Source organism: Marmota marmota, unplaced genomic scaffold, assembly GCF_001458135.2.
Source record: "Marmota marmota marmota unplaced genomic scaffold, marMar, whole genome shotgun sequence".
In the NCBI taxonomy this organism is placed as follows: domain Eukaryota; kingdom Metazoa; phylum Chordata; class Mammalia; order Rodentia; family Sciuridae; genus Marmota; species Marmota marmota.
Window position 1 is genome coordinate 61,485,480 of NW_025999968.1, and position 11,620 is coordinate 61,497,099.

An 11,620-nucleotide genomic window follows, 5' to 3' on the forward strand; every position below is an offset into this window, starting at 1 on the left:
GTGCAGTCCAGCTCCTGGTGAGAGCATGTCCTCGGATCGTTTTGAGTTGTCCTCATCTTAAAGCCTCAAGTGGAGCAGCCTTGGAGCTGATGCTCTCCTGGTGCTTTACAGATGAGGGCATCTAAAGAGGGAAGCCGGGTGGAAAGCAGTGCTTTAGTTTCTGTGACACCTGCGAATGGCTGCCCCATCTATGACCAGGTCTAGCTCATAGAGGTGGCATGTGTGGATCTAGCAAGGGGTTAACTGCCTGTCCCTCATACCACTGAAACGGAAGCTCATTTACTTTAGCGTTTCTACATTAGATTAGAGACACTGTGTGAACCTGAAGTTCTGGGGAGTGACATTGGCCACATTGTAATTGTGTGCATGTATGAATGCGTAACAACAAATCCCATCATTACGTTCAATTATAATGCACCAATGAAAAAGTGGGGAAAAAAGAAATAGTGTGCAAACCTGAATAGGTTCCGTTTAATTGGGCGTCAATGGTTATCTTTACATTGCAGCTGACTCTGTAGCCAAGCAGCTCTGTGAGCACTGGGAGCAGCACCAGGAGGGGGTTCAGGAAGGGTCATCTGTCCTCCTGCGCCAGCAGCCCAGGAGGAGGAGTGGTTTGGGGCGAGCTCCTTCTTGCCCTCCCCTTCTCAGATTTGAAGACATAGCTTGGTGCATTTGAGGATGCAGTGGGAAGCAGCAGCCCTTTCTCAGTCGTACTTGGCTTGAGGCCAGGCCCACTGCCTTGCCACCTTGTGGTTTTTGCTGAAGTCTCAGTGGGAGTCCAGCTCGGCTGTGAGGTCTGAGTCTTACAGAGCAGCCAGAGTCCATCAGGGATCGCCCCCCTACCCTGCACAGGTACCTGTCAGCTGGGGTTCAGGGTAGTTGATGAAGAGGGGCTCGTCATTTAGAGTCATTTAGAACGGGTCTTTTCGAGAAGATGAAGGTCTGACCTCAGGCTTCTGCTTTATGGACCAGGACACTTCCTGGAGGCTTGACTGGCGGCTGCCAGAGGTACCATGCTGGGAAGGGCAGGCAGATCAGGCTGCCTTGTAGCCTCAGGAGTAAGGAGATGTCAGTTCCTACTGCAGCAGTTTTCCTCCTTAGAGAAAATAATGTCAATTATATCGGATTCACAGACACTAAGCAAGAAAACAAAAAAATGGCCTTCTTATTTAAATAAGAATAGTAATTTTTAAACCAGCAGGTTTTTTTTTTTTTTTTTCTGGAGATTTAAATAATGAATATGCTTGTCATTCCTCTGACATGTTTATTCTAGTGGGAGATTAGGAGTCAGTCTTTTTGGCATGGTTCATAAAGCTGTGTTTGATGTCAGGTGCAGAGGCCACACCTGTAATCCCAGTGACTTGGGAGGCTGAGGCAAGAGGATCACAGATTCAAGGCCAGTCTGTGCAACGTAGTGAGGCCCTAAGCAACTTAGATTCTGCCTCAAAATAAAAATATAAAAAGGGCTGTGGATGTAGCTGAGTGGTAAAGCAACCCGGGTTCAATCCTAGTACTCCCCACTCCCCAAAAGTACTTGTTGGTTCTGTACAGGTCTTTATAAAGATCACTTTGGCCTAAATTTCATTTTGTCTACACACAGGTTCATCAATGCCAGAAGACGAATTCTCCAGCCAATGTTGGATTCCAGTTGTTCAGAGACCCCCAAAACAAAGAAAAAAACTGCTCAGAACAGGCCAGTCCAAAGGTTCTGGCCCGACTCCATCGCGTCGGGAGTGGCACAGCCAGCGCCGAGCGAGCTCAGCATGTCAGAAGGTGGGCAGCGCCACGGGTAGAGTGAGAGTGCAGAGTGAGAGTGCAGAGAGCCCTCGCTGTGAGGAGGCCACCACCCAGGGAGCTGCCTGCGGAGATGTGAGGGAGTGGCTCCCGCAGGGCACTTTGGGACATTCGACTTACACATTTGAAACCATTGTGTCTCAAAGACACAGTCGTTGGCAAGGTGTCCTGTCCAAGACGCAGTCGGCAAGGTGCTCTGTCCTGTGCGTCCATCTTTGCTTTTCTTCTCAACTTCAGTGCAGATGGTGGAGTTGATCTTGTTCTCCTCACCAGCCATCTTACCTTTTAGGCCACGTGCCCACCTCTTGCTTCTGTTTATTCCCTTGGACCTCCATCCTCCTCTCCCTGTCACGGGCCACCATGCTCATGCATCATAATATCTTTCTGGTTACCTGAGCTCTTCAAGTTCAGAGTGCATTTATTATTATTATCATCATCGCTGTTTTCTTTCAGTATTGGGGATTGAACCCCGGTGCTGTACCCCTGAGCCACATCTTCAGCATCCCCGCTTCTTTTTTTTTTTTTTTTTCTTTTGAGTCAGAGACCCACTAAGTTGGTGAGGGTCTTCTTCAGTTGCTCACTTTGAACCTGAGATCCTCCCGCCTCAGCCTCTCAGATTGCTGGGACTACAGGTGTGCACTACCACCCCCAGCTCCATTTTTTCTTGAAGTATAAGAACATCAATTGCCCATGTATTAGGTAGTTTAAATTGATTCTCTCTTCAATTTCTTTATTTTATTTTGTACAGTTTTTACTGCTCTCCTTTTACTTCACTAATCTTTCTTCTCCAGTGTTTCATCTGACCTGAATCCCATACAGTTGGGTTATTAAGATGATGATGATGATCATCTTAGACACTGTACTTTTCATCTTTCCACAAGTTCTGCTTGAGCTTTGTGTGGTTTATGTGCCTGCTCACTTTTGAACACAGCACGCAGTTGTGGTGCGTGTCAGTGCCTGGTCTACTCCGCGTCTGTCGGTTCTGGGTAGGTTTTCTGCCTGTCTGCCTCCTGCTCATCTCTCTGGGTCAGACATCATGCCTTGGTCTGTTTCCCTGTGAGTCTTCCTGAGCTTTGTTCTGGACTCCAGCTAGACTACTTGGGAACAGTTTGATCCTTCTGGGTCTGGCTCTCACGATTTCTATGGTGTCCACAGGAGTTCTCAGTGTAGGGCTGAGCTTCCGGAGTCTCCACCCAGGGCCTGTGGGTGGTTTTCCAGGCTGGGCTCTGTGAGCCCCGAGACTCTTTTCCAGTAATCCCTCAGGTGATTCTTCTGAGGAGTTCCCTGCTGAGTGCTCACGGGGGGTTCCGGTGGTGGTGTGCTAGTCCTGAGGTTAGGATTCCTAACATGTAAAGCTAAGTCTCCCAGATAAAGCTTTGGCTTCCTCATTTAGGTTTTCGTGTATAGGAGTCTTATGTGCACACCTGAAGAATTTTCTATTTGCAGGTGGTTGTTTTTCTCGCCTTCAGCCCAGTAATTAGTTTGAAAGGTATTCTTGGACTAGTTAGCTTTCCATCACCATAATGAAGTACCTAAGGCAGTTAACTTACAAAGACAAAAAGTTGACATGGGTTCATGGTTCTACATCAGGTGGCCCCGTTGGTATAGCCTCTGGAAGTGGTGGCACATCATAGCAGGAGCATGTAATAGAGCCAACCACTGACAGCATGACCCAGGAATTGGAGAGAAAGGAAGAAGAAGAAGAGACCTGGGTCCCACAGTCCTTTTAAGGCATGCCCATGACGTCAGGACCTCCCACAAGGCCCCACCTGTCAAATGTTCTGCCACCTTCCAATAGTGTCCCCTGGGGATCATTGAGCACATGGGCCTTTGGGGTGACTCGGCCACACCACAGCGATTATTATTTTTCTCCCCCTCCCCCCCCTCAGAAAAGGCAGCATCTGTCTACTGGGAAAGGCATTTAAATCAAGAATGTCCAGTGAGGAGGAACCTCTTCCACCCTGGTGTCTGGTCTCCAGGATGGCCCGCCCTTCCCGTGCCCTCCAGTGCCTAGACAGGCAGGAACAGCACATCCTTACAGTGTCGCCCAGACATGGCGTAGCCATCTTGTCTTCCTTGTGTCGTTACTAGTACATCCTGGGTGCTCGCAGATCACTGAGTGGTGACTACTTGCAGCCCTGTGCCACGGCTGTGGGGCCAGGCGCCCCGGTTCCCTCCGCTGTGTTGGCTGCTTGGCGAGGATGTGCTTGTCCCAAGGTCCCTCCTCCCTTCCCAGTCACCCTTTTGCTGCTCTGCTCTTCCCACTTGCCTCCTGTCTGTCGTCTCCTCGTGTACCTTTCTCCTCGTTTCCGGCTCCTGTTGCTCTCCTTCAATACATTTTTGCTGTGGAAATCTGCTCCCAATTGTCCTGAGCCCCACCGAGACCGTCTTCAGATCAACATCTTACTAGCAGCTGGGCATTAGTACTTGTAGATTCACTGTGGCATGGTTACCCACAGCCTCAGGTCCCACTGCTGAGTGTGTGTCATTTGGGTCCTATTCATGCATATTTGGGACTTGGGAGGCTAAGGCAGGAAGACCACCAGTTTGAGGCCAGCCTCAGCAACTTAGCGAGGCCCTAAGCAATTCAGCAAGACTTTGTCTCAAAATAAAAAAATAAATAAAAAGGGCTGGGGATGTGGCTCAGTGGTTAGGCATCCCCAGGTTCAATCCCTAGTACCAAAAAAAAAAAAAAAAAAAAAGGTTGTTCCTCCCCAGGTTTCTAAATTCCTGTGGAACTTTTCCTAAATATACGTAGGTGTCTTGACTTTAGGTCATAAAGCTAGCAGCGCCCAACTAATTCATAAAGTGCTTCTCCCCAAGTGTGGGCTGGAACAGTGACACACTGTGCTCTGCCCCAGGTGCCGTTGTGACCATCACCACCCCTGTGAACATGAACGTGGACAGCCTCCAGTCCCTGTCCTCAGATGGGGCCACCCTGGCCGTGCAACAGGTCATGATGGCCGGGCAGAGTGAGGACGAGTCTGTGGACAGCACAGAGGACGACGGGGGTGCCCTGGCGCCCACCCACATCGGCGGGCTGGTGCTGGAGAACAGCGACTCCCTGCAGTAGGAGCAGGCGCACCAGCTGGGAGCCGGCACACCTGACTTTTTATAGTTTGCACAGCAAACATTTTACACAGTTTTATTCCTAATATGTTTTATATGTAGATATAGAAGAGTGCACTTTTGTATTTCATAGTAAGCTTAAAGAGCGTCTTTGCCAGTGCAGCGACTTCTTTCAGATGTGTGTGTGGGTTTTTAAAGAAATTCTTTAAAGGTTTAACGCTAGAAATGTGATGAATGACCCCCTGCCCCAAGTTTCTGATTAGATTAAGGAGTAGTGCTGCCATTTTCTAAAAGAATTCTTCAGTTGTAATTCCGTTCTGTGGTTAATAGCAGGTCTTGGGGGCTGCTCCGTTTGTGCAGCCCACGGACCTGAGAGAAGCTCTGCCTGAGACTGCCTTGTGCGGAGCAAGAACACTCAGCCGACTACGTGTGGTTTCATAGTGAGTGGATGGCAATTTCAGCAAGTTTAAGTTCTCTCATGGTCAGCGAGCCTGTTTCATTTGCTATATATAAAAAGAAACTCCTATTTTTACCTTGCTGGAATTATTGGATAAAAAGCTATTTTTATAAATTCGTTATGAATTGGATTATGACTATATTGAGGATAAAATTTCTAGAGAAGGAACGATATGTGATTATATTTCGATTTCGAATGTTCTGAATTGCCCAAATTTAATGACCTGCCCACAGCTAGCTACCGTTGCACGGTCTCCTGCTCCCCAGGGGGTTTACGTTTACTGCTGAAAAGAAGCAGCTCTAGTGGGATTTTGATATCTCCAGATTTGTGCTGATATGTAATGCTCAGATTGCGTCTTACACTTGACCTACACAAGTGTCTAAAGGTGTGTGCTAAGTAGGACTTCAGGTAAGTGAGGTGGAGTGTAGCCCTAATCAGTTGAAAGCTCTCACCCACGTACTCCAGTCTGATTTGAATCTGACTTCAGTTACATGGTTCCTTTACTGTGTTAACTGTATTGTTTTAGAACTTTTTTAGTCAAAATATGTTATGCATAGAACGTGTAATGTAAACTAGTGTAAAAAGTGCTCGACCCCACGGCTCAGAGCTGGGGTGCATAGGAAACATCCAGGCCGCCTTATGCAATTGGCAACATCCGCAAAGCCACGCAGTGACCTGAATTGTGACGGGTCGGGACAGCGCACCCCGTGGCTCACACCTGTGGGCCTTGGTCCCTGTTGTTGGCATCCTGTCGTTGTGTGTTGCTTCAGAGTTCCCAGAGCCCTCACCTGATCACATGGGTGTGGGATGATTTGGGGACTTCCATTTCCTGGTGATGAGAAATTAAGAGTTGGTGGCTTTTGTTCTTTGGCATGATTTGGTTTGACTTAGAAATGGAGACTTTTCCTTAGAGAGAACCAGCCACCTGCTTCATGTAGTTGTCTTCTTGTCATCCTAGATGGGTGCCCAGAGTGCATCTGCTGACCAGGGCAGCTGCAGCTGGCACCGCCTCCAGTTCTTGAGATCCAGCAATGTGATTGGTTAAGGACCAAGACTACACTGAGGACACTTTTAGCTAATGCAGATTTTCCTAGAACTGACCACCCCCACTCCGCCACCCAGTTGTGTTAGAGTCAGCCATGGGGGAGTATGTCCTGGACAACCTACGTCAGCAAGAAGCACAGAGGTTTCTTTAAAACTTTTTTAAGAGCTTCAACTAAAAGAAAAACTTGATTATCAACTCTTTTGGGGAGAATAACATTTTAAAGCTGCCATGGAATTCTTTATTTTCCTTTTATAGTATTTTAAGTCAGGTCTGCACACACTTAAGAGATCATTTTAACTTTCCTTAAGTGCCAACTTTGTTGGACTTGGTACAACTTGGACCTGTGGGAACCACCAGCCCTTCTTCCTTCCTCCTGCCCTGACTCCCTGAGGCCCTCAGCTGCCCCGCTCTTTGGCAGAGCAGGGGACATATTCACAGAATGTGGACCCCTGCAGAGGGCATTGTTTCTTCCCCAAAGAAATCATGGTCCCACACGTGGTGGGTTGTGTCTGGGGTGAGCCATGTCTTCGAGCACGGAGGCCTCATGTCAGGCTGCTCTAGCTGAGGGCTGAATATCCCGCTGAAGGACACCGTATACATTCTGTCCAGCTGAAATTGGTTTTCTTAACCCCTAAGCTTCCACTTGCTAAGTTCAGAGGATTAGAAAGAGGGCACTTAAGGTTGTAACCTGGGTTTCCTTCACCCTTTTCATAAGAACTGAGGTTGTTTCGAGTAACTTCCACCTGGCAAGCTGTTCTGGTTCCTAAAATCACCACCCAGCTTTATGTGTTATCAGTTTGCACCTTAAAAACACTGGTTTCCTAGCCCTCGGTTGGTGGAGAGTATCTGAAAGTGCATCCACTCGAGCTTTCATTTTAAATGGTCAGACTGGATCCCAACTTGGTTCTTGTTAAATTCCTCACTGTGGTGGAGCCTTTGGAATGTGCCCGAGACATGCAATAAGCCTGCCGATCCTGCTGTCGCTGCTGAGCAGAAGCTGGACTGGCTGCTGTATAGCAAGCTCCATCTGGCGGGCTCAGCGCTCCATTTTTAAGTCCCAGATGGTCAAATCAGTATGAGCACCTGTCCAGCACGCGGAGTGGCCGTTATGGCCAAGGCCGCAGGGCGTTCTCTGGGTAACCTTGTGTGGGGGAGCAAGGGAGCTTCCTCCTATGGACAAATGCGGCGTGCCAGCAGGTGTGCACTGTCCCCAAGGACATCTCTGGCTGTCGGTGACACCACTAACTCAGCAACCTGCCTTTTTTAGTTATGTTCGGTCTTTGAAACTGACAATCTTTAAAATGTGAATACTGTAACAATATGTTTTCTTGGATTGTTGTCTTTAAAAAGGATTTTTGTGAAGCAATTGATTTATCAAAGCAAAAAATTAAAAATAGAAACATGCCTTATGGATGTTTTATTTTTATAGGGTTCATGTCACCAAGAGCTGCTTCTCACACATGGTCATGTGCTGTGTAGTAATGTTCAGGGTCCGTGGTGACGCCTGCACATCTTGAAACCCAGGCTGGCTCTGACGGCCCAGATCTGTTTACATTCGCAGGCATCTTTTCTCAAATTGCTTACTTCTGCCAACCATTGTTTTCCAGGAGAAAAGCAAATAGGTTTTTTGTTGTCATTTTCCAAACACTATTTTGATGTTAATGAGGAGAAAATGATTTATCCAAGAGGCAGCATGTAGCCTTCAGTCACGCACGTTGTCAAACTTCACAGTGAGGCGGCTCCTGGCCACGTTCACAGGTGCATAATGACACCTGATGGTTCTTCTCTCTTTTCCATAGTGTTGTGACTTCCAATAGCTGCTGTGCTTAGAAGCTAAAGCATGTCAGCAGATTGAGGGATTTTAAAAAGTGCATCCCAAATTGTGGTGTTGGTAGTGATCAAAGCAAGAGCTGAGTGTGTTGTTTCAGGAAATGTTTTGATGGATTTATAGGAAATGGAGGCACTGGGTTGCTCCGGCTCCCCAGGTGAGAGCAAGGGCATGACCACAGGCCAGCCCCACGCCCTCAAGCTGCACAGGCTTTGCTTATAAAGAAGGAGAGTTTGGCTTTTGAGGTTTATTGTAGCACTGAAATGATGTGGATGATTCATGAGACTCTGCCTGAGTAGACAGAGATGAGGAATGGTCTAGCAAATCCTAAGAATAAAAAATACTTTTGGTTTAAAAGTTCAGTGTTTTGCATTTGGCTGAATTATGCAGACATCATAAACAACATATTAGGTTTAGCATGCGGCCCTTCTGTGTACTCCAGGAAGCCCTTGGTACAAAGCACCTTCGCCCTCAGTTAGGTCTTTCCGCCTGCACCAAGACCTGGGGTCAGTATGCCACCTTATACTATGACATACACATCCACAGAGCGGGCACCCCGGCACCGTGCTGAGAGGGACATGCTGGCCTGAAGGCCAACTGCCCACTAGAGTCTAAGCTAATGTTTCTGCCTCCTCCACAGAGTGGCTCCAACTGCTCCTCCCGCCAGGCCTCTTCCAGCTCTGAGGGACAAGCTCGGCCTGGCTGTCCCCTGGTGAGTGCTTGGTGTACAGTGATCAGAATCTGTCCTCTGGCCATCATTACCACTCTCTGTCTTGTTCTTTGAATGGACCCAAGAATTCTGCCATGTACAAACCAACAGTGGCTTTAATATAAGTTAGAGATTCTTCCAGCATGTTTGGAGAGGACCATTTTAAGGGTAGTAATGGCCTTAATTGCCACTTTCAGAAAATGCTCATAGAAAAATCATTGTAATGGAAGAGGAACTTTAAAATAGGTTGCTGGTGTTAACTCCGTTTTCTTCTGTTGTCTAGCAGTCCGATCCAGAGATAAGCAGTGATCCTCTTCCTAGATTCTGCTGCCTCGTCTGTTAGTGGAGGCTGCCCTGTCAGTAGAGCTGGAGGAGGGCTCAGCTCGATTGTGCCCTGAAGCCAAGATAGGAGTGGCCCGCAGGAGGACCTGGGTACGGGCACTGTGCTGGGAGGCCAGAGAGGCGACTTAGGCTTAGGTCGAGCAGGTTCAGAGAAAGGGCTAGGGCAGAAGCCAGGTGCCATGGGTTCCCTGGGGAGTGACTGGAGCTAGTGGGAAATGATAGGGGAGATCACCTCTGTTACCCAGGGCAAGGAAGACCTTCTTTAAGACCCCAGATGCACATGTGCCAGGACAAGCCTTGGTAGTTGGGGCCAAATCAGATCTAAGGATTGTTCTGTGCACTGAAGGACTCCATGGGTTGACAGGTGAGAATCAAAAAAGGCATCTTTCTCTTTCTTCCTTTTTTTTGTGCTTATTTTTTTTATTTGTTCTTTTTGGATCTCTTTCTTCCTTTTTTAATATGTAAGTCTGGCAATTAGTTATGGGAGGATTCCCCCAAATCAATAAGCAGAAGATTAGAAATGGGTAGTAAAACAGCGGGCTGTTAATAGACGGCACTGAAGGGAAAGCGGATGGCAGCGTGCAGAGTGCCGTCCCCACCAGCGCCCTGGACGCCCAGATGGGAACCACAGCACACCACGGCCTCTGTCAGGCAGCTTCTGGCCCAGCGCACGGGTGGAGCTTCGCCAGGTGAGAACTGCAGCATGGGACAGCCAGAGGGGCCGCGTGCCGTGGTCCTAACCCTTGGCCGCCGTCATGCAGAGATCTGAGAGAGGCGCTGCTGCAGCCCTGGGTGACAGATGCGGCAGCCAGGCACCGTGCCCCATAGAGTGTAAGCAAAGTCGGTGCTGCTGCAGATGACCTTTGGCTTCTGGGTTGGGGCACCTGGGTGACAGGGCAGCTATTCTTGGGTCTAGTTCTGTTGGCGGCTCTATTCCTTGGTCGTGGGTCGACTTTTCTTTGTCATGTGCCTCATGCCTCTTGAGGGCTAGATATTTTTTTGTAGGATGGTGCAGAGACCAAGGTAAATGGTCCTCACGCCCAGCAGTGGTCACGCCCCTCTGGGCAGGCGCGAGTGGGTCTGTTTGCCGGTTGGTTGCTGGCTGTAGGTCTGGGTGTTGTTTTCCTCACTTGCAGCACCAGGTCCTCCAGTCCTCCAGCTGTGGCCACAACTGGCCTATGCTCAGTCTGGGGCCCCAGGGTATTTTTCCATGTTGCTGCCCTGCTCCAGAAGGGCATACACCTGCCACCATGTGGCATCTCTGTTCTTGGCCCCACCCCAGCAGAAGGGTGACACAGTTCTGGGTTCTCTTTGGCCTCAGTCATAGACAGGCTTCGTCTCCGTGGGGCGAAGCTCATGCCCACTCCTGCCTTTGCTCCCACAGCTTGCCTGACATCTGGGCAACACTAGAGCTGGGAAGTACCTGGGGCAGGACGGCCTGTGGGTCTGACGGGTGCTGTTCCTCCGGGGCGATGCACCCTGAGTGTTCCTGGGCCCCCGCGAGCTCCCTGCCTCACCCACAGCCACCACCACTCACTGTTGAGCATTTCTTGGTGTCTGAGGTGCCTGGGCTGTCTGCTGCCCAGCCCATGGCGCTGCCCCTTCCTCCCTTGTTCTGCACTGCGGCAGCTGAGTCCCCTCTCTCCTAGGAGGAGCTCGTCCTCTCTGGGATTTAGTCCATCAGTGGTCTTGCAGCTGTGACTGGCCATGTCTGTCCTTGCTAAGGGGAGGTGGTGTTCTGGTGACCTTGTGCGTTACGGTGGAAGCGGAGCTGCAACAGTGGTAATTAGGTTTGAGCAGAGCAAAAAGCCGCAGGGACAGACAGCACCCTCCTGTGGAGCTGCCAAGGCTGGGCCAGCACAGGCTTCCTCCAGGATGCACAGAGCTGTGCAGGCTGGGGTCCCTGCAGGATGACTCTATAGTGGGGTGCAGCCTTGGCCTGGACCCCAGGGCGCACCTGGCTCTGTGCCTCATATCCAGGAACTGAGCCTCAGGAATGTGGAGGGCACAGGTGGGTTCAGAGGCCATTTTCCTCAGGAGGAGGGCAGTGCTCCCTGTCTCTGCCTGACGCCCAAGGCTGTGTGGTGAGTGCCTGCTGAGGTGGCATTCCCAGCGGTGGCCACAAACACAGCTCCAGCCCACACGCCCTTCAGGTGAGGCCCTGCTCTTGACCAGGGCCGTGGGCAGGACCAAGGAGCGTGTGCCCCTGTGGGACCGAGGGCTGAGGGATGCCCAAGCTCGGGCCCCAGCTGTCCAGCTGGCTTCCTTCTTGCTGGAAGGGAGCCCAGGCCAGGTAAGAGGCCGGGCCCCCCTGCCAGGCACACAGGAGTGAGCTTGCCTACCCTGGGTCTGTGGCTGGCGGGAGTCAGGGTGGGG

General features: G+C 50.0%; 1 protein-coding gene across 9 annotated transcripts in view; it reads left to right on the top strand.

Annotated features, from left to right (window-relative positions):
- Positions 1-11,620, top strand: part of Pknox1 (PBX/knotted 1 homeobox 1) — a 50,221-nt gene that overhangs the window by 32,284 nt on the left and 6,317 nt on the right. For 7 of the 9 annotated variants that reach the window (XM_015478815.2, XM_015478813.2, XM_048803737.1 and 4 more), the window contains 2 exons: positions 1,601-1,773; positions 4,656-7,769. In XM_015478815.2, the coding sequence (XP_015334301.1) occupies positions 1,601-1,773; positions 4,656-4,867 (385 nt within the window). In that variant the 3' untranslated portion in view covers positions 4,868-7,769. Of the gene's footprint in view, positions 1-1,600; positions 1,774-4,655; positions 7,770-8,833; positions 11,580-11,620 lie in introns of those variants that run through there. The other 2 variants (XR_007347826.1, XM_048803741.1) reach the window with 2 other exon arrangements.